This window comes from Eutrigla gurnardus (assembly GCF_963514095.1).
Source record: "Eutrigla gurnardus genome assembly, chromosome: 10".
Classification (NCBI taxonomy): Eukaryota; Metazoa; Chordata; class Actinopteri; order Perciformes; family Triglidae; genus Eutrigla; species Eutrigla gurnardus.
Genome location: NC_139924.1, coordinates 17678839 through 17701981, shown reverse-complemented (window position 1 = coordinate 17701981; position 23143 = coordinate 17678839). Strand labels below are relative to the sequence as shown.

General features: G+C 41.7%; 1 protein-coding gene across 1 annotated transcript; it reads right to left on the bottom strand.

The window, feature by feature from the left end:
• Nucleotides 1–360: 360 nt before the first annotated feature.
• LOC311020263 (mitochondrial intermediate peptidase-like) lies at nt 361–22723 on the bottom strand. Its single transcript, XM_084020217.1, has 19 exons — nt 22329–22723; nt 22044–22217; nt 21809–21897; nt 21591–21677; nt 21386–21449; nt 21099–21281; nt 20306–20462; nt 20157–20205; nt 18986–19046; nt 18731–18783; nt 16918–17071; nt 16672–16749; nt 16161–16368; nt 15354–15463; nt 15062–15136; nt 14557–14673; nt 10811–10932; nt 9765–9838; nt 361–835 (listed from the first exon to the last, which is right to left on the bottom strand). Exons 1-19 carry the CDS (start codon nt 22473–22475, stop codon nt 735–737), a joined length of 2103 nt encoding a protein of 700 aa, XP_083876343.1. The 5' UTR covers nt 22476–22723; the 3' UTR covers nt 361–734.
• Nucleotides 22724–23143: the final 420 nt, after the last annotated feature.

Here is a 23143-nt window from a genome sequence, read left to right as displayed (position 1 = left end):
GTGGGTGACTATTCCTCAGCCTTCCTTGGTGTTTTGGTTTTGACATACGCGCACGCACTGTCAAACTCGTGCAGCTGAGGGGGGGTAGGCGCAGGGGACGCCTTGCCATGGCGACGGGGAAAACAGAACGTTGATGAGCCAAACCAGCCGCGAGGATTTCCCCTTATAATAAGCGCTGCTGCCCTCCTGTTTAGGCCTATCATTAGAGCCGCTAGTTAAGTCCATTTGCCTTGATTAAATCATTTTGGGCGAACATTGAGACTATGGCGGCCTAAATTAGACTATGGTGCGCCATAGTCTCGCCAATGTGTGGGAAACACTGGGATACTAGTTGTGTGATTAATGAACCAAAGGCTAATTAAACCACAAAATTAGAAGCAGAAATTTATTGCAGTATGTTACATTATAGAGCACATTTTCTCTGTTCATTTAAAAAAAAAAAATACCATTAATGGTGACATAAGGGAGACCAGCGCATTGGGTAAGTGTCTATGAATGTGCCACAGTTAACATATTGACAGCAGAATTAGCCAAATGTATCTCTCTCAAGTCAACGTGACTTTAGAGAGACTGGCAAGATATAAAAGGCAAACAATTAATTTACAGAACAGGTAAAAATGCTTATGAAGAATGGGTGTGCACATTGCTTCACATCATCCACCTGGCATCATTTGTGTATCAGGTCTTCGCCTTGTAAAGGTTCAAGTCAGTTTCCACAGCACCCGAGGCATCTCTCAGCTTTCAGAGTCCATGATGAAGGTCTCAAAATTTGGATTGAGCTCAGACACCAGTGCATCCACAAAGTCCTCCATGGTGGGCTGCCTCTGCAGCATCCCTGTCGCACAAACACACAAAGCAGCAGGTTTTAGGGTGTTTCTGTCCAATGCACGTCTCTCTGGGAAGGAAAGGAAAACTGGTGGGGGCACTGGGGTTTTCCATTTTCCATCATCTCACCTCATTCTGACAGGAAAAATATAGCGTTTTGGAACATTTAAACTGAAGTCACTGCAGTGGTTTAACAAAACAGAGCACTCTTAAAAAAAAAAAAAAAATTATATATATATATATATATATATATATATATATATATATATATATAAATATATATATATATATATATATATATATATAAATACATGAATTATCAGGATGCTTTTATTTTATATCTGGATTTTGTTCTTTGATAGGTAATCAATGCAAACGGTAAGTATAATTTTATATCCAATCATTAAAGACAGTATGCAATACGTTTATCATCTCATGCATTCTTCCCATACTGAGAAAAACAGGTGCAGAAATGCTAAAGAAACAAACACTGTGGATAACTTTACTGGCCTCAGAGAATGATCCAAAGACATGCAGTACATCTCAGCTATCTTCAATTTCAGCTTTGAACAAAACCAAAAAGGCACACTGTACATTTTATGGCGCTTTATAGGAGCTCACACACTCTTGTCACACCAGACTGTGACGAGTTCTGTAAAGCAAATATGACTGTGCAGCCCGTGAGCGAGCCCTGGGAATGTCTGCCTGTGTTTTGAGAGCCTGTCGGCCAGCTCATGCATGGAGGACTCCCTCGTTTGCTTTACAATTCAGCTGCGCACCCGCTTTGAAGTCCAGTTCATTTCCCCTTGTGTAGCTGCCAATGTAAATAGGTGCTCCCCCCTCCCCCCTGCATGGGTCACTTCCAGCACACACACACACACTCAAACACACACACACACGCATGTCTGCACAGGCATGCATGAATGGAGACGCAAAGAGTTTTACACAGCAATCCTGAACACATGAATGCACAGCAAGATATGGACAGTTAAACACACACACGTACACACTGTGGAGACGACATGGCTGCCATCCTGAAACTGGCTCAGCAGGTAGAAAGTGAGCAGTGAAGCTCCTCGCATGAGAGCACCAGAGCAGGGATTATCATCTCCTCTTACCCAACGGTTGCTCCCTACCCCTTGGCTACAAGATGATACCAGCATCCAAGGGGTCCCCAATGCACCGCAGGAGCCACATGAACCCCACAGATTTACAAGCCAGCATAATCCTAATTAAAAGACTGCAGGAAGTTCTCAGTTCATCCTTGAATCCAGCTATAAGTTTGTGAAAATTTGAAGAGATTCCCTCCAGGGGTTCCTGAGATATTGTGTTCACGAGAGAGGACCGGACGGACGGATAACCCGAACACATAATAAAAGCCCCGCTGTTTCATAATACAATAAGCCATTTAAATGTCATAAAAATGTAATGACATTTTTTTTGTATAAAAAAAACCTTATCTTATACTACTCAACAAAAATGTCCAAGTATAGTGTGCCATAAAAATGATATAACAGTATTTCTTAAGAATTTAACAAAAAAAAAAAGGCAATAGTTTACGTTTTTTGAGAGATTAATGACACGTTCTCTGACTGTTTCCACCGGGGGATCTGGTGTCTGGAGCCTCACCTGGCAGTGTGTTCAACAAGCAACGTTAACATAACAGGAGTGATGAGACATGCAGAGAGAAGAGGAGGGGAAGAGCGAGAGAGAGAGAAAGTTAGAGATGGAAAGAGACGATCATGAAAGAGGTTAGCGCGGTAAACAATAGTGCCCTCGCCGGCTTCTCATCACCAAAAGCTTGAGGTGTCAGCACCTGCACCTCACGCGGCTGCCACCGGTAGATGAAGAGGGGCGCAACAATGAGCAGTGAGGAGTGAGTCTTTTCTCAGCCCACATCCCTGGAAGGGTTGGAGAGGAATGCACAGATAACCTCAAAGTCATAACAACACTGTGGAGGAGTGTGTGATCCGAGAAGCTGCTTTTATAGATACACACAAGGAGGTGGGGCCGAGTCAGACAAAACACACCGGCAGGGTAAAACCAGCACACTGGGGGGGGAAAAGGTGGGGGTGCTAAAGAAGGGTGATGCACCGTAGAGGAGTTGAAGTGAAGTCCACAGATGCTAAGCTACAGCAGGGGTTCTCAAGGTCCACTTCTAACTGAAAAAAACAAACAAAAAAAAGGTACCAACAGTAGCAAAATGTGTTTGGCTCTTCCCGATGATGTCGGGACTGACATGGTGATATTCCAACGTAACTAGTCATTGAAAAGACGCATTTTAATTTGATGATTTTTATGTGATTTTTTTTAAATTTCTTTAACAATAACTAGCTAAAAGTTGTTGTTTTTTCTTCCAGAAACAGTGTCCCTACACACTGGACTGTCCATTGATCACTGGAACTACTTTACTTACTTGTCAAAAAGTAGTCCCGGCAGTACTTCCATGGTACTGATACTGTACAAGTTGAAAGCATTACAGTGGGCAGACCTATACACTCAGTCTTGGTGACACACTGAGGAAACACAGAGCCAAACTAAACATAGGCTGTGCTTTGTGTCCATTGTGAGGAGGGCCTTAGGACAGAGGCTTTGCCGTGTGAGTCATCTCGTATTTAAGAGTTTCCATTTCCACTCATAAGGGCACCGACACGGCTATTGAGGAACAAGGCTTCTACCCATTACAGTCATCTCGGGGGCCTGGAGTGTTAGCCAGACTTGGCCAGCGGAGTTTGGGCAGGTGTTAAAAAGACACACAATGTATTTAAAATAACAATGGTATTCTCAGACAAATTGCCGATTAAGAATGCACATTTTGTTTGCAGTTTGGACACTGAACAGCCTCACTAGAGCTATTGGTGGTTGAGTACCTTGTTCAAGGGTTCTCCAAGAGTACTGGTTGGGGAAGCAAAGTGCAGTACTCACTCTCTATCCTTGCCCAATCTTGCCTTAGCTGGCGTGGGAACTTTCTAATCACTTCTTTAGCTAGACTTCTAAAATATATTATTCTCTAGTTATTCTCTCAATACAGATCAGAGGGATTCTCTCCACGGAGAAATGGGAGCTAATTTTACATCACCGCCTGTGTTAATAATAACATGACTATACATGTAAATCCTAGTGAATATTTACATCCATTGCCTTATCCTTCTGATCACAGAAAGAAGCGGCAACTTATATAAAGGGTGGTGGGCGATATATATATACTTATATATGTATATATGTTTTTTTTAAATTGCAAGTTTAAATAACATCTTGCACGTAAACAGAGCTTCGTCTCTCACAGGAGAACACACGCACAGCATGAACAGAATAACTTATTTACTTAAAGGGTGGTGGGCGATGGGTATCCATCAAATGAAGACCCCAGTGGCTGGCTAACAGCTTGGTAATGACAGCTCTGGGGACAAGAATTCAGTAGAAATGTTTCAAAAATTGCTGCCCAGCCTGCAGCTACTGCTCGTTGGATTTATCAAACATCTGAGTTACCGCCTAGAAACTTTTTTTTTTTTCCTGAAAGTGGGAGTTAAGTGTCTGATGACCTACATTCTTCAAGATATCAAGATCTTTTTAGATCCCTGAAAGTGAGTGTAGCATGTACCTTTACACTTTAAGCGCTCAAGTAGCAGAATACAGTTGTTGTGCTTATCAGCACTGTTGGAAAGTGTCTTTAAACAATCAGAGGCCTTAGCTTAACTGGAGGTTTTGTATGAGCCATTGATCCCAGTCCCTTGGGTTTAGTTGTGTTCAGTTCTTTCATGATTTAATTGATTGTTTTTATAGGCCAATTAAGCCAACTTGCAAGTTGGAAGGAGCAGCAGTACACTCCACTTTTTTGTATATTTTAAACTGCACTGCATGCAGTAACTTGAACCTCCGCAGTCTCGCATTCCCTGTACGCTCTATGTAAAAAATACTCACACTCACTCGCCGACTAGGCACAGACCTTTGAGTCACTTAAGAGGTTCTGATCACACGTTTCAAAAACAAGTTTGTGGCTGCTTCAGAAGCCGTTCAGCTGCTGCTCGTAACCATTCGAAACATGTCGAGGTGTGAAGAGCAGTTATCTCCGTCAAACCTGGAGGCAAACTCTGGCTCACCGTCTCTGTAATTACTCCTTTGAAGTTCAGGAAACTTTTCCTACAAACAATACTTCGACAGGCCCAGAAAGCAAGCAAGACAAGGGTGATGACAAATACAGCACAGGGAGGCTCTTTGTGGAGTAGGCGAGTTCACAAAAGAAGAAAAACCTGCCACGTTATTGAGGATAAACCAAACCCTTAGTGTATGAAAATGCGCCCCACCTGAACATGCACAAAATGAATCAGTATCAAAAATGAGATAAATGAAAATGATAAAATGTTGACATTCGTGGTCTCCAGAGGAAGACTCTTACTGACTTTGGTGATGCCCTCTACCAGCACCACAGGTTCAAACTTAATAATAAATGACGTAGTCCAACTTTTGGATGGATTACCAAGAAATTAGATTCAGATAATCATGGTCCCCCCAGAATGACTGTGTTTTTGCATTGAGTTACTCACCTCAAATCACCCCGTAGCCATTAGCAGTAGAGTGCCGGATGTGTGCAAGTTCCCGTCTGATGTCCTCACTGGCTTGAAAACAGCTCCAGAGTGAGGACGTCAGACGGGAACTTGCGCGAGACTTGCATTGTTTTGGCTATGGGCTGCTGTTTAGCTGTAAGCAATCGTTGCTATGTTGTAACATATTCATACATATGGACATAACAGCTTCATGGATTTATTACGGACATGATATGGATACAAAATCAAAACTACGAGGAAAAAGTTTTCGTTTCTGTGGTGACTGGGAGGGACGAGCGCGCGCTCGGCTATCTACTGCTAATGTCTACGTGGTGATTTGAGGTGAGTAACTCCATGCAAAAACACATATTTATGTCGTTTCGCCACACTATTTGAGCTAAACGAGCGCTGTCGTGTCTCGTAAGGACCCAACCTGTGTTGCATAGGTCTTGGAATTATTTTCTGAGGCCGAGAAAAGCAGATAAAACTTGCCCCTATGGGTTAGCATTGGAGCGATTCTAAAAGGCTTTTTGCTTCTCATAAGTCGGGATGACCCTGGGGACAACGAAAATGGGGTAAAAATGACCAGATTTCTCCTTTGAATACCTGCAAAACTAACAACAATCCCATCTGCCTTAGCTTGTACAGCGCAAATGTTAGCATGTTAACACACAAAGCTAAGTGAACAGGGTAAAAATACACCTGCTAAACTTGGGGGGTAAGGGTTGCGATATATTCCCATGCAAGTGACACAGGAAGGGGAGCCTAATCTCAATCTGACTGGCTGAATCAGATGTTCTGATCTAGGCAGCACTGGTAGGCATTCCAGATACCCAAATGTATGTCTACGAGTTTTTCATGATATGTCCCCTTTGAAATGTTAGGACTTTTTCATTACAGTTCTGTGCTCATCAAAAGTCAAACCACCATCAGTAAATCAAGGATAAGACACTTCCCTCCTGTACCTGCGCCGTATGGAGCACTGCAGATAATTTCCATCATAAATCATGTTGTGCTTTTAAGTAAAGGCCATAAATTTAGCATTTCGCAGCTTAACATCTTTGCTGTGAAGTTTCTCTCCTCCGGTTCAGACCAAACTATATATCATTGTCACATAATTGCTGTGGGACTGCCCAGACCACCGTGCTCTTGGGGTTTATTAGCGACTATGTGAGAAGTCATAAGAACTATTCAGCCACGCTGCCCCCAGACAAAGAACCCAGCTACTGAGCCGTAGTGGATCCATTTTCTGTGCCCGTCAGTTAGGGCTATGGGAACCATGTGGGACATGAAAGCCCTCTCTGTGGCAGGAGCCGAGGTTCGGTTTAGTCAGTTGATCACCTTTCACTCTCTCCTTCTCTTTCTCTCCTTGTTCTTTCCTCCTACGCTCTTTCCCGGACTGATTTCACTCAGTTCTTATGCTGGCTGCTCGGGGTTTAATACCCGGGTTTACATTTCAACACCGTCTTTCCTGGGAAACATCCAGTAGTGGGGAGGGAGCCATGCTGATAAATACTGACCTCCGATTGGCCTTACTTGGTCTGTTCCCTGTGTGCCCCCTCTACCAGCTTGCCACGAGGGATAGCAAGGAAAATGTTACACGCCTCCATTTTCAAGGGTCTTTGATTGAAAGAATTACGTGTCAGATCTGGTTTCTGTGTCCTTCCTCTAGCCTTCTGCTCTCTTCTGGCCTAAATATTGCTTTTGATATAAAAGGGCCGCTCTTATTCAATTGTTTTTTCCATTCCTCAATAGAAATTCAAGATGGTCACTATGAACCTCTCAACCCCACGGTGAAAAATGGTGAAAAGCTAAATGTTTCAGCACATGCGCTGATGTGCTTTTATAACTCTGACTGCAGCTTTCATGATCTTAAGGTAAATTACGAGGACATATGTCGCCATCAAAACGAGGCGGCAGAATGAGCCTCTTTAAATATGAGGATTTTTTATTTGGGTTTGAGCATTTCACCAGGCATGGATTGGATTTTTATTATGATGAAAAAAAAAGAAGAAACAAATGGATTGCAGATGATAATCATAAATGCAGGAGAGTGGACTATAGAGAGATGCATTATGGTAATATGATGGTAGAAAATGTGAGACTGGAATTAATATCTAACCATTTTAAGGCTCTTAATTTGATCCACATTTTTTTTTAAATGACATTATTTTGGGTAAGTGTGATTTCCACACCCACCGCAACCCTGAATACAGGATAAGCAGTAGACGATGGATGGATGATTCCCACAAGCTTTTTTTTCTTTTTCCTTTTTTACAGTTTTGGCTTCTACAATGAGTTATGGCTGGGCTAGACAGCCAGAGGGATCAATATGACCCTGATAACTATTCTGCACACAGGGCCTTGGCCTATAATTACAGTAGCATTCACTTCAAAGGGAGCCATAAAAGCAAATATTGTCAGTTCAACAACAGTTAATTGGACAGCAGATCTAATAACAAAGATTTGATCCATTAGTGGTTGTAATTTCAGAAGCTGGGTGCAGTACTGGTTGGAACTGTCGGAGGGGCAATCCTACAGAGGATGGAGTAGGCGACCCTGAGGGAGAGATTCACAGTATAATCCCAAAAACGTCACAGGATATTACTAATGCCTCTCCTCTCACCTTCTCCTCTGTTGTCCTGTCCAGACATGCAACAGTGAGTGCTCGAGGAGGAAGTGATGGGAGGATGAAGAGAAGGGGGCAACAAGGGGAAGCAGTTGGTTTTGCCTGTCACGCCTATATAAAGAAAGTGCAGCTTCTACTTAGAGGACATAACTACACTGTGATGATTACAGACAGACAGCGAAGCTTTAGCACATCAGTGCTTTGAGCTAAATGCTCACATCTGCATGTTAACATGATGACCTATGTGCAATGTCACAGTGACAATAACATGCTGATGTGTAGCAGGTATGTAGTTTACCATGTTCACCATCATAGTGTGTAGCATGCCAACATATGCTACTGAGAACTACAGTACAACGCACAATACAGCTGAGGCTGCTGGGAAGGAAATTAGTAAGAAACCAAATTAATCAATAAACTGAAATTTTGATCTGATGATGGCGCTGCTTCAGTGATGCTCAACTTACGGCCTGCAGGTTGTAAAAAAATGGTCTTATTCACAATGTAAATAAATTGATTTGGATTTTTGTTTTTTACTTAATAAAAATAAGGTGCCAGTTCATAAAAAAAAAGGGGGCCTGGAGAGGATCCCCCGCACCTCCCGACATAGATCTGGGCTAAACCCTGAATGTCTGTTATGTGTTTATTAACTGGCCTCTCTGTCGTTTTGCAAAAGAAAAAGCAAAATGAGTTTCCCTGCATTAGTTGAAAAGTCAGAGGACTGTCAAAGTTATTATAATTCAGGGAGGGACATCCATCCAATAGTTGAGATATTTCAGTCGGACCAAAGATGCGGACCAACTGACCGACGGTGCACTTTCTCTCGAGTCACGCTGGATGAAAGATGTTGGTTAAACGCAAAACTGGAATGTATCAGTTTTCAGCGCTGCAAGTCAGCAGTTTTCAGGGTTCAAACCCATAATCATCCATGTCTGTCTTTTCTGCCTTCTGGATTTTGTCTTTGCTCTTTTTTAAGCTGATCTAACAACTGACCTTAGGGTTGGACTAGCGTGAATTTGGTTGCCAGAGGGAGCCGACCCGACAGTTTATACCAGAGCAGGATTGAGTGTGTGTCTGGGTTGTTCTTGTAAACAGAGATAAGAAACGTTGGGAGTGTGGTAAATAGGTGCTACTGTGGAACTGACTTCAATAAACTTTGTCAATATTACTTCATACATAAATAACCAATAACCCCAAGCTTCTTTATCCATCCATTTATTATGTCTTTCTTTCCTACCACCTCTATATCATTGTATTTTAACAACTTGAGCCAACAAAAACAACCTAATTTGTTTCCACTATTACACATTTGAAAAGGTCCAAGTAAACAAAAACAATAGTTAGTTACTTCTATTATCTAACTTTTTGTGTGCCTTTTCCACTGACTGTCAAATTGTAAATAATAATCAGTATGATTAATGATGTTTTGCGTCTCATGAGGGGCGATTGCAGAACCCAAAACCAACAGTAAATTCAAAGGCAGTTGACCCTCCAGGCAGTCAAAACAAATCCAGCAGCATTAATTATGAACAACCTATCTTTTACTGATGCTACTGTAAGTTAATGGACTGACACTTCCTAGCCAAAGGAATCCTGAAGATGGACTCTGGGGAATCTTAACCGTTAAATAAACTGCAAAGTCTGGCCTGGGGGACCGGAAGGCTGTGGGGGTCAAAAAGGTCAGCTGCCAAAAAAATAGTTGAGGGAGAAATGAGGCCTCGAGTCTGATGCAACTCAAACATGTTCAGATGTAGAGGGTAAGTTACCTTCCACCATCAGCATGGGTTCCTTTGCTCCTCCATGGGCCAGCATCTCCCGACGGTAACGCTCACCCATGTCCCTGAGAGAGGAAAGAAAGGACAAACACGGAAGAGAAAGAGATAAGGTTACAGACACCTGCATTCTCCCCCGTCAATCCCTCCACCACGGCCACTCGGAGCCCAGGGCCAAGTCTCCTAAGCTGCCTGTTCACAGCAGACAGGTGACAGGAAACAGAGATCTAACAACTGCAGGTAGAAGTAAAACAATCTCAGAGAGACAAGGAAGACAGAGAGACGGCCAAGGAAAAGAAAAGAGATTGCAAACGCTGCAGGGCTCCACTTGATGGAGATATGGCAGAGGCTTCATTTTTCAAAACAAAGCATTTGTGCTTCGTCCATAGGCAAACACTTGTGATCGGGGAGGGTCTGCATGCTAGTGAGTGTCTGTGAATCATGGCAGACACCTGCTAAGTCGGCGTGAGTTTCATATTAATGTCATGTTCAATGTCAGACGGCAGGGACTTAACAGTATCCATGAGAAGCCTGTCAGGAGGCATGTCTCTGCGCTCGAAAAGCAAAGTTTAAATTTAGGGTTTCCTATGCGAGTTAGTGGTAGCTTGGAAAAAAAGGGTATGGGACTCTCAATTTAATGAATTTACTGTTTCTCAGAGGACAAATGAATTAGATAGCACGTCTCCCTGAATGAAAAAGTTTTGCAAGAGAACAAAATGTTTTTACGATTTTATTGTTGATCTTTAGTCTTGCGTGTTTGGGGCGGCCCTTTCACAGTAAAGGTGTTAAAGAAAGAGACATTTTTTCTATGCCGTTATGTCACAATTACATGTTATCTCCTTGCTACGAAAAGGAGGATCTGGTTTGTTTGTTTCATAAGAAGTGAAATTAAGTTGAATCAAACCCAGCCAATATCTTAGATAATGAATTTCAACACAAGGTTGGTTTGGTTTGGTTAAAGGTTAAACATTTTCCCTCCCTTGTCTGCCTGCTCAATTAGATACTTTGTTATTAGTTTTAACAGTGGTCAGATGTCTCACCTGTTTAAAGGATCCTGAACAAAGCACTGTTTCCAAACCATTGAGGCCACGGCGCGGGACATGAGGTAGGAGTAGTACTTGGCCCCGTAGCCAATCAGGTGGCTGAATCTCAGCTGCCACGCCTATGGAGGAAAACCATTATCACAGTGAAAAGAAGGCATTTTTTAAATGATCTGGACGTCAACATTTCTACTGCACCAGACTGGATGTGACAGAGCTCTGTATTCATGTATTCAGTGTGTGTGAAGAGGCAGCAGCGTGGCCTGAAAAGGCTTAAAATGTTTTGCTCGTAAAAACGGCTAGCTATTCCAGTAAAAAGGCACAAAGTGAGGCTCAAGATGTTAACTACAAATGAAGCTTTGACCGGGGATTAAAACATCCTCCCATATTAAAAAAAGAAATAAACATAACTCAACAAAAAGTCTTTTCATTTTTAGTTTTGCCACTAATAAGATATTAAAATAAATGCTGTCAAAAATGTCAAACACTATATCTCATCTTTTAAGGTGCCTCTGTTGTCTTTATTGATGTCATCGTTGAAATAAATACGCTTTTTTTCTCTCCAACAAACCTTAAAGACAAAACATTAAACCACAACCTGCGAGCTCCTTATTTGAAGGACAAAACATGGAAACTCCTAACTGGTAGAAAGCCCCCTTCTCCTCTCCTCTCCTCTGTTCTCTCTTCTCTCCTGCCGCTGCCCGAGGGGGCCCCTCTCCATATCTATAAAGACGAGCTTTTATGATCTCTGCAAACGGGGACTCTGGGGGAATTCAGCTGGCAAACACTCAAACATTCAGTTGTTTAGAAAAGACACCAGCTGCCACAGTTAGCAAAACCATAACAGACTGCAGACGCCTCCCTCCACCTCCACTTTAAACATGTTTATGATTTATACTCAAACTGAAAGTGAAATTATTGTCTGCATCTGATTATGTAGACAACATATGTATTGAGTTTGTGTGTCAAAGAAAGTCCTGGCACACTATATTGCCTGTGGGTAAAATCACGGCAGCCTAATATTAAACCCTTTAATGATGAGAAAGTCTTCACGGCAACTGTGCATGATCCAGTTCTGCTCCACCGTCCAGTTGATGGTGTATGCAACTCCAGCTGGTTTGACAGGAACTAGAAGATGATGACAGAATGGATGCTAGTTCTAAAGGGAGGTTGTACGAGGAGATCCAGACACATTTATAGAGTTTGTCTTTAAAAGAATACAAAGACAGCCAAATGGCGTTGAACTCTCAAACGGTTGCTAATATACAAATCCCATACATGTAATGCAACATTAGCTGTTGTGTTTGTCCAATAACGACACTGCAATGCACCAAAACAATAAAGTGATCCATAAAACAGAAACAATGAACTAGAAGAAGCCAATAATAATTCTCTGTGGACGAGCAACTCCTTTCATCCCTACACATTGATCCATTGTTAATATAAAATGATTGGCTATAGCAGCTTTAATCTGGTAAAGCTCATTGAGATCAGGGGACCTGAGTATATACTTATAATATTAATACATTATAAATTCAAATACAGCAATGTGGAAAACTAATCTAAAAACAGCATCACCAAAAGCCACCTGCCAAAAACAATTGAAAACCTGTACGTTTCACACCCTTTCATCATACATAAATATCTTCCCAATTATATTACCGGATTTCAAAGTGTGAGAATCTTTAATAAAAAAAAAAAAGCTTGGGGATCCAAAAGCATTAAAAATGCTTATGCTGGAAAGTGTCAACTTGACGAGACTCCTCTGGGCTGCGGTGACTTTAATTAGAGTAAATAGCACTCCTGGGGGCAGTTCTGGCTTCAGAAAACCGCGGGTAAGCTAAAGTTGACCGAGTTTACTTTGTCAGCTGAAACGCAGCGATGCAGCGTCTTTGGTCATGTAGGTTAAATGTCTAAACATTTTGGAGTTAATTCACACGTTGAAAATGTGCAGAAATTCTTTGGATGCACAAAAACAAAATCAAGTCATCAAAGAATCGTGTTTTAAATCTATGGGAGAGCCAGCCTTTCATTTGAAGACCCTTTGACTCCACTGTGTTCTCACTGGTTTATAGTCGCTTATATTCTGGAAACAGTAGCTATTGAAGTGCTTTTTGGTGTACCGTCTGAGTCTTTGACAAGACGCTTTAAACACTTCATCAAAACGTGCAACAAAAACGATTTTCAGACTTCCAAAATCCTTTTTGTTTCCGACCCCTTTGCCTCCCATCATGTGATTCATTTTAACTTTTGTGTAAGAGTGCGAGTGGGCGACGTGTCGGCGAGCTATCCTTTTGATCCTAACATACAAAAAGGAAGCAAAGTTGGGAGAGGCTTTTAACTCTGTTCCTCTTGTCAGTGAGATAAAAGACACATTTTGTTCTCTCCAAACTCAACTTGTGAGGTTTCGTTCACGGTGCTGTGGTGCATTTCCACATTTTTACAGGAAAGTGTGGATTACATGTGGTCGGGTGTGCATTTAAAAATGCTGCCCACCTTGACCTTAAGCGTTCAAGCCAAGAATAGCAGATTAAAGAAATGTCAACACGGCGAGCATAACATCTTGCTTTCTGCCATTTATTTCCAAATATTATCTTCGGCTCAAAAGGTGAGCATGTGGTCTGTGTTACTCGCAGCTGATTCTCCCTCTTTCTCTCTGCACACAGTGGGAAAATGATAGCCCTGCTCCATAAACTATACACACGTCAGCATCGCCCGAATGTTTATAATCTGTGGCTCTCCGTAACCTATTAGCCACTCAGATATTCACTTTGCTGTGGAAACTTTTCCTGAGCCGTGTTTCCATGGGGACAGAGGGCAACATTTAAAAAAAAAAAAAAGCTTAAGTAGGGCCTGTCATTGCAGGATCTAAACAAATCTTATTTCACTTGCTCTGATCCAATGATGATCCACTTCAAGAAACTCAAAGCGCTGCGATCACGCTCCGTTTCAGCAGAGTTCACGTGAGGGAAGCGATCCTGCTGCGGTTTGCTGTGCACACGGAGGCGAAACGTCTGTTAGAGCTTTCAGTGTGGTTTGAAAACGTCGAAGAGGGACGACTGCGACATCGAGACACTATATGACATAAACCGTAATCTCTGTAGAGAGACCTACAAAACGGGGCACAAGCAAAAAGAGTGGGAGGACTCCTGTTGAGGAGAAATGCTGGCCAGGACACTGACGTTTGGAAGAATATACAGCCGTTCTGTAATCTCTATTCCTGATGGCACCCCACATAATTATAGCCCAGAGTAAATGCTTGAAGAAGGCCATTCCTGGCTAAAATATGACTGGTTGTTTGATTCCCTTCTCCCTCCTGGCCTCACCCACTTGCCCACAGCTGCAAAAGTGGGGGAAATAGAGAGCTTTTTTCATTAAAGGACCGGGAGGAAGAGTTTCAAATATTTCCCCCAGGGAGAGCTCATTCAAAGTATACCTCTGCTTTGTTATTTTAGCAGGGCTTCAAAAAGGCTTTAATCCCTTAAACGCTGCTGTGCCTGGGTAAAAGATATAAAACCAGAGAGAACGAAGGAGAAAAAGTAGAAAGCTAAAAGTACTACTCGGCGCAGCATGTGTTATTTCTGTGCTGTGATCAACTGAGCGGTGAGAGTCTTTGGGGAATTGAGCTTTCCCGAAATGATCAAGTCTCAAAAGGCTGTAATTGATCTAAAGACAAAGTATTAAAGAGACAAGCTAAGAAGTCACAGAGAGTGTGTTAAATAGCACACAGGCAGCTGGGGATGTACCGTGTTGGCCGTATAAGGCAAGCCGTAGAACTTCTGCTGCATCTCCTTCAGGATTTCTGTGGTGGAGCGGTTCTGAGGTTGGCTGTGATAGATCTGGTCCAAGACAGCATAGAAAATCTGCCCAGGAAATAAATAAACATCTGTCACTACTAAATCAGTCGTACAGATAAAGAACTTAATAATAAAAGAAAATAAAACAGTGTACTGCTCGACAGTAACCACGCTTTCCATAGAAAAAGGTGCAAACCATTATGTTTGTCTATATTTTCCATCGATAACAAAGTTAAAGCACTTTAAAACTATTTAAAATTGTGTAATCCCTGTTTGTTAAACCAGCTAAGGGACAGATAAGCCCAAACCCAGCAGCCTATGGCGCTTGTGTAGCCCCTTCACCCACAAGATGCTGAGAAATGTTTATGATAAGTCACATCAAAAAGTAAAAGTAAAAGTATAACATACTTTTAGATATAATTGTAAGTGATGTGCATGAGGTTGGTGGTTTTACCTGCAGCTGGGTGTCAGCGGCGCCGCACACCTTCTTTGACTCACACAAGCGAGCCACCATGGTCTCAGGCAGAGGCTGATTCAACCGACACACAGAAGAAACCAGTAAGACGCCATTTTCTCATCTAGGTCCGTCCTTTTTAGTCGTGAGTGACACGATAACTGTCAATGTGGCTCAAATCTTAATTCATAACATCAAAGCTAAAATCTAAATATGAAGGCATTAATATTACTATAATTACGATCGGTCTACAACCACTGGGCATGTCTTAGTGCTTCAGTTTTGGGTATACCTGTCCAGTTTCATAATGGCGTGCAAACTGGCTGATGACTCTATAGTCAGTGGCAAAGTACTCCATGAGGACGGACGGGACTTCAGCGAAGTCAGTCGAACATCTGGTTCCTAGAGGAGAGATGTCAGAGCTTAGACACAAGAACACGAAAATAAAACAAAAGGGATGTCGGGCCGAAACCAGACAAGAGATGACCTGACACACGGCCGCACTGCGCTCAGTACTGTGCGTGTTTTTAACCAGCCACAGATGGCGTGATGTAATCAAGTACAACATCTGATATAAAAAGAGATTTAGAGAAGTAAAAAAAAAGAAAAAGGAAGAAGATAGGATTTACTGGTGATGTAACTGCCATGGTCTTTCAGACCCAATTTTAATTCACGGAGCACGTCTAAACAACTGTAAACATGGTGTTCACCAAGGGAAGGGCCTCAAGTTGAGTGAATGGATACATTTATTAGTGTAAAATAAATACTTTCGGCAACTTGAATTACTGGAGAAGCTATCCATCAGCTTTATCTGACAGGTGAAAGGGTATCGAATGACAGCCTTGGTTGCCAAGGATAAGCTAAAGCTCTCCTCGGGGCTCACACTGCCTGATTTACCCTCTATTCAAGTAAGCTTTATAGCTCCATATCTAACTACCCAATTCTAGCTAAATTGCATTTAGGATGCATAGCCATCATTTAAGATACACCCAAACATTTGCTAGATCCTCTGCCAGGTAAACAGCTTGAATACATATTTATGTAGATGTCAAGAAACATTTTGCATAATTACAGACTCCAATCTGAGCTCACGCCTCACCGGTCACGTGCTGGTACCGAGTGCGCCCCAGCATGGAGTGCATGGCGTGTCCCATCTCATGGAAGAGGTTCTCCATCATGCCGGGAGTGAGCAGGGTGGGAGCGCTCTTGGTTGGGTGGGGTAGATTCAGCATCAACACCACAACCGGATGCTGGTACTGGCCCATTTCCTGGCACCAGCGGCCGCCACGGATGGTGAAGTGACAGTCCTGGAAGGTGGGGGATAAGGAAGGTGTGATTGATCCCCCCCATAAAAGTATGTAGTTTCATATTTTATCACCTTTTCAGACAATTAACATCTAATTTTACTACATCAGTTTCAAGGTTACATATTGCAGGAGGTCAGTGACATGGGCTTTTATTCTGTTATGCTAAGAAACACTATTTGATTTGAAAGGTAAATTGAAAATTAGATTAAAAAATATATATATTTTGTTAAATATTCAAATATGGAGAGCCCTAGGAGACACTACATGAACCTGTAAAGACAATGTAGACTTGTGTATGCACACCTGATGAGGTTTATCCTGCCGGTGGAAAAAGTCGCAGTAGATATATCCCAATAATCCCTCTGTCTCATGAACCACAGCCTGGGAACACACATAGGATACAGTAGTGGAACAACTTTGATCTTTGAAATATAGTTTCCAAATGGTAGAAAGCTGCTTTTGTTTTAATGTTGGACACAAAACAGACTTCAAATAGCAACGGAGAATTGATCAAACACAATTCAAGACATTTTGCACGATAAGATTTACCAGTTTGCGGACATCCTCGCTCCAGACCTCACCGGCACTCGGGTGTTCGGACATGAGCGACACACCGTACAGCTGAGAGAAGAGGTTGTCCAAACCCTCCATGCAGGCGCCCAGAGACAGGTATGGACTGTACAGACTGGGCTCTATGTTGTACCTGCCATAAGCAACAATATAAAGCAGAACAAAGGGTTTTTGTCATAAAAAGCCTCACGACTAGTTGGGGTATAAATGCCAACTTATCACAAACCTAATGCACACATAATTATCTAAAGAACGAGATAAATAAAAGAATAACAATGGCCAACCAGTGACTTGTGTGTGTGTTCGCAAACTCGCGTGTATAAAAGAAAACAGTAGCAGCTCAGCGGGGAAATCGCTTTTTAATGTTGCATCCTCAAATTTAGGAATGTCCTCCTGCCATCTAGCAGAACCCAAAACCACGAACAGGAGAAATGTGTGACAGAAAGGAGGACATGCAAACAAATCCAGTCCTCCTGGGAACAGTCACCAATGAGTGGTGACGCGCACAATTTGCTGGCCGCTTAAATCCAAAAGGACACATGAGGGATCTATGATGTCTGCAATAAAGATTTATTTAAAGCTGTTCTCCGGAACGCTTGGCCCGTCATGTTATTAGTCTCTGTTGACTGCTGGGAGGGAAAAGTGCAGTTCATTAAGAACAGAGATTTCTGTAAAAGTTGGAGACAAAATAACTCATAAAAACAGCTAAACTTAGAATCTCGGATTATAGAAGTGAGCTGCTGAGAATGACAAAGATGACCAAGGTGACCTCGGGGATGAGACGCAGACCGTGAACTACAACTTGCACCATTTCATGTTGTTCCCCATCTCTCACTACCCTCATTTCCAGTTATCTGGATCCATCTAATACAAAAGGCGTCAACAACGTGTTTCAGCAACAACATAAAAACAGCTTGAAACCATTATAACTAACATTTTTGTATTCAACTGATCCAGATTACTTCCATTCTTCTCATATCTAGAGAACAGTCGGATGCCAACAGATCTTCCATTTACAGAGTTATGAAACTGAAAAAGACACTGGGAAGCTGGAAACTGTGGAAGTTCTGAGCGGCATTTCTTTAAAAGAAAATAACTTAAATATTTCACTGTTTCAGCACCATTGTCAGTCACTGTAGATATTCAACATTGACCAAACTGATCAACTCTCAGATAAACTTATTTAATTCAACAATAATGGAGAAATACAGGTTTTACGACAAAAAAAAAAAAAAAATGAAATGATTTTTCTGTAACTACAAAACTAAACACGATCCTATAACTTCAGAGGGAAAAAAAGAAAAATATCAGTGATAATAATATGGACCATATGTTAGTCATCAAATTAAAATTAGGCAAAGAGTGAGAAAATCTGAATGTGAAGGCAATAATGTTGCCACGTGTCAAATGTAGTGATCAAATGTTTAAGGAGCTGCAAAACGCACTTGAACTAAATGGCAATGCTGCACAGAGGACAACAAGTAATGGGCTGGGCCAATCCTGGGAACACTGGGATCTGGAGCCGAAACATAAACTTGCTACAGCTAACAGGCAATAAAAAAGAAAACCAAGAGGCTAAAGCAGGAGATCATATCAGATTGTGCTGGATTAGAAAGGAGAGATAACCCTAACCCAACTCCCATACTCCTCCCTGAACACCTTTTGTAACATCTGACACCTGAGGATGAGTTGAGCATTACAAGCATTTAAAAACCATCCCACAGTGACCAGGATGACTTTATCGAATGACAGCAGGCTGAAAAGTAAGTTTCATAAGATACTAACGACTCACCTTTCAGCACGCAAGACACCACTGAGGTACGGATGATCCCATGCCATGAGCTCCTGTGAAAAAATAGAAAAAAACAGAAAAAAACACCAGGATTATTTTACTTACATATGATACGGATTACACTTAAAATAGTCAAAACTGATTTATAGTGAATCTAAAATATAATGAAAGTCAGTTATGTTACAAATAACAGAAAATCCTGACATGTCAAGAATATGTTGTGAACCAACGGCAGAAAAAAAGTAGATTACTTACAGAATTCCGAGGGTTGAGTTTTTTCTTCATGTTGCTCATCATCTTAAAGTCTTTGGCTGTTCTGTGAGATAAAAAAAAGAAAAAGTTATGAGCTAACTGACCTGAGGCATTCATTCCAGTCTTTACCCATATATCTCTACTCGGGGTCAAGGGGGGCAGAGCTTATCCCAAAATGCATTTGTCTGAAGGCGGGGAAACACCCTGGACAGGCTGCCATGCCAGCAGGCTCACATTCATACCTGTGGGTAATTTAGATTCTCAGGTGCACATGATTTGCATATTTTAGGGGTCTGTTTGAGGAGCCCTGATGTTACAAACTGGCTCATGGAATGTGAAAAGAAGCGCAAGAGATTTTCTTATTAAAAAATTAAAATATATAAAAAAAAATAAAAAATTCAGGTTCACACAAAACAAGTAATGGATTGTGAAGATCAGCAATGTAAGTAATTACATTAGTAAGTTATTGTTTTATTGTTTCTAATTGCTTTTATAAACAATGAAACACCTGTTTTACTGTCTGTTTTATTTATTTTAGTGTTTTAATTGTTTTATGTCTCTGTACAGCACTCTGTTTTCAACTACGGTTGTTTTAAAGTGCTATATAAATAAAGTTGAGTTGAGTTGAGTAATGAAATGAGTAACCAAAACTGGTGCGTATGAGTGCACGGGAAGAGACTGAACACTATGATCTGTATCCAAAATTATATTTCCCCCCCCCCCCAGGAACACAGGAAAGTGAAAACCCTAGCACATTAAGGAATATGGTAAACAGGAAATGAGGATCAACCCCGTCAAGTGCCCGACAACACTTAGGCTGCAGCAGGACACGGGATAGTCCAAGATGCTGCACCTTTACATATTTCTAGCAACCAAACCACAAGCCGTTCTACGACGCTACGTCAACAAAGCTCACACAAATAGATCATTGTGGTGGTTTGCCAAGGACCTGGAAACTACAAAGCCAAGAGGTGGAGCAAGACCAACCGCAAAGGCAAGAGAGGACTCATCCAACATCTCACCCTAAGTAGCTCCTGCCTTTTCTGCTTGTAGCAAAGCATCTTTGATGTTTATTTCCCTTTCCCTTTAAAACCAAACGCTCCCATGAACCTCAGCATCTTTAGACATATCAGGCTCAAAGCAAGGTAGCACATTAGATTGTACATTTTTGTACCTGTCTGACAGCCTGTCTGTTAACAGCTGAAGAAAGCTCATCACCGTCTCTGTAAGGGGACAAAAACATATTCAGTTGGAGCACTTTAAACTATCTGAGACCAGTTGCCAGGGCACAAGAAGACCGCTGAAGCAAAGACGCATATCAACCTGGCGTTTTGGCCATTGTTCCCTTCAGGGCTCTGTGTCCGTAGGAGTCATAGCCCACCAGTTTGGCCAGTTTGTATCTGCATTTCAGCAGCTCTTCCAGACACTCCATCAAATCTGCGTTTGGATAAAGGTAAATCCTGTAGGCAATCTCTCGCACCTAAAAGTGGATGAGAGGATGAAGCCAAATTAATTATACAATAAAAAGCAACAAAAACATGTAGGAGGAGGAAAAATACAATCTGCTAATCAGCTACAGGGAAAGTTGAGCAAAATCTGAGTGGTCCGATAACAGTAATCATTACTTCACACATCCCTGAGTTGTCAGATTGTTGTCTTCATGTCACTTAGACTGAGTTTTAACTTTACACATTGCTGTATCATACTGCTCTCCACTTTACTGTTTGTCTGGATGTTGCTTTTAGCCTCCTTCATGGGAGTCATTATCAGCGCCATTATAATGATATTAAGATTCTAGAAAAACTATTAACATGAATAAAGTCCGTTCTTGTAACTGTAAAATATTCAGATCTGAAAGAAACATAAATATTAAAAAAAAAAATCAAATTCAAGTTAAAAAATTTGGGCAAAATAATTTTTTTCCCCATAAAAATGCTCTCAAACCCCCTTTTTTAAAGCATTTTGAAAGATATTTTTTTAACAATCAGGACAGACTCTCCTATGATTTTCAACCCGTCTTTAAAGCCAGTCCTATTATAATACATGTTCCAACAGTGCCACCTGCTGGGCAAAACCAAGAACTGTTCTAGTGACTCAGACCAAATGACACACATACCAAGTCATCAGGGGAATCTGCATGTAAACCCCCAATTTGGATGAAGCTTCCTTCATCTGCAAAATGCAGGTGTAAATGCTCAGGAATGGCAGACCTCGCAATTCTGTTCGGCAGGTGAGAGCCGACCAAAAACTCATTGCTTAGATCCAACAGCTTCACGTGAAGGGCGACTGCCTTTTTCCTCTGCAGAAAAAAGCAGCAGCATGTTCAGTACGTTCGGTAAACAGAAGTACATTGAAACACGTCGTCCGTTACACTAATACTAATAAAAGTTATGGCCATCTCACCAGTTTGTCGTCCAGATGAATTCCACTGATTTCAAAGTCGAACATAAACAGCTCTGCTACTCGTCTAGAAAAATCACAAATAAATGAATAACATACCATTATTGGACATAATATTGGCAGTAGACATCGATACAATGATGGAAAGAGATGAACAATAAAGCTTATATCCATCCACTACATGAGATGAGAGTGAAATGTAAAGTACTTTGTATCAGGGTCCAGCTGTGCCACAATGTCCGAGTTGTCCAGCAGTGTTTTTAGGCTCTGGCATAGCTTGGTGTTGGTGTTCAGCCTGAAACGCACAACCAGCAAACAAAGTGAGTGTTACTTAAGATCTGACTCAACCGAAGCTTGTAGAAAAATGTCTTTTAACGATTAACGTAAACCAAATGTGCTGTGGTATTTATCCCTAGTGCCGCTTACTTCTCAACAACCGTGCCAATCTCCATGCAGGCTTTCTCTGCAGCCTTGCGAAACGCTGGATCCGGATGGGCTACTTTAACAAAGTCTGCCTGGAATGGAAAAATAAAGGACACTTTGCTTTACGACTCTACAGAAAACACCTCTGGCTTCAGTTTCAGAAAACAAAAAGGGTGTTAAATGCTGTGGTCAGTTGTGATGCATGGTGTTTTTTGGGCAATTGGTGTGTTGAACCCACCAGATCAGCCACTTTACACAAACCATCCGAGAGCTGGTCGAACGACTCGACCGTCTCCACCCCTGGAGAACAAGAACAGGCTTTTTCCACCAGAAGCTCCGTGTTCTTCAGGACCGTCTCTGTGACGGCCTGGAAGCCTGCAGGGCAGCTCAGCTCTGGCACCCCAAACAAACCCTGAGGGCAGAGGTCACACAGAGACAGAGAGACACAGAGACAGAGAGACTGGCATTGGCTATTTTGCATTCACGAAGTAACTTAACAGACGCATTTAAGATGGATACAAACCCCGTTTGTCTCGAACCGGTTCAGTCTCCTGTGAGGTTTGGCGTTGAAAGCAGCTCCGACGGGAGACCATGTTGTGACATGTCTCCGAGCCTGCGTCCACAAGAGTCGATGCTTCGCGAAGGAAAGCAACCTTTTGCACGCGGACATGTTTGTAATAACTGTCGCCGTCCCGTTTACGTCTACTGAAGGTGTTGACAGTGGCGGACAGAGGACATGCTACGGTTTAGCTTCGATGTTAGCCTGTTTGCAAAATGTAAACAACTAACTTAAATAACGCCATTAATACATTCTAACTATTTATCTTAAGGGAAATTCAATTGTCAACTGTTTTGTTGTCATTTGTTAAAGACGCGTACCTGACATGACACAAGTGCTCTCACATGTTAGCTCAACGGCTGTCCAGCCAATCTAGATGACTGCAGCAGTTGGTACTTTCGTGACAAAATAATAATTAATATAAAAAGGCATTTTAAATTATCGTCTTCGTACCAAAATGCAAGATCAGGACATTATATTATAATTATTAGTTAGAGTGCATTTCTCTAGTGTGGCTAAATAACAATAATTAAGCCAAATGTGACGAAAGGGCGAACAGTTACCGAAAACCATTACGTGATGTCGTCACACAGAAGCGACGACGAGTACTTGTTTTTGAAGCCCCTTCACAATAAAAGCATAATCGTGTCGTTCACCGAATACAAAATACATTAAATATATCTTTATTAGAGAGTAGAAGTGAGAGTAGTAGTTACTCGCAGTATGGAAATTATATTTAACTATCCATGTGCGGATAACAACAGTAAATAACGACGACA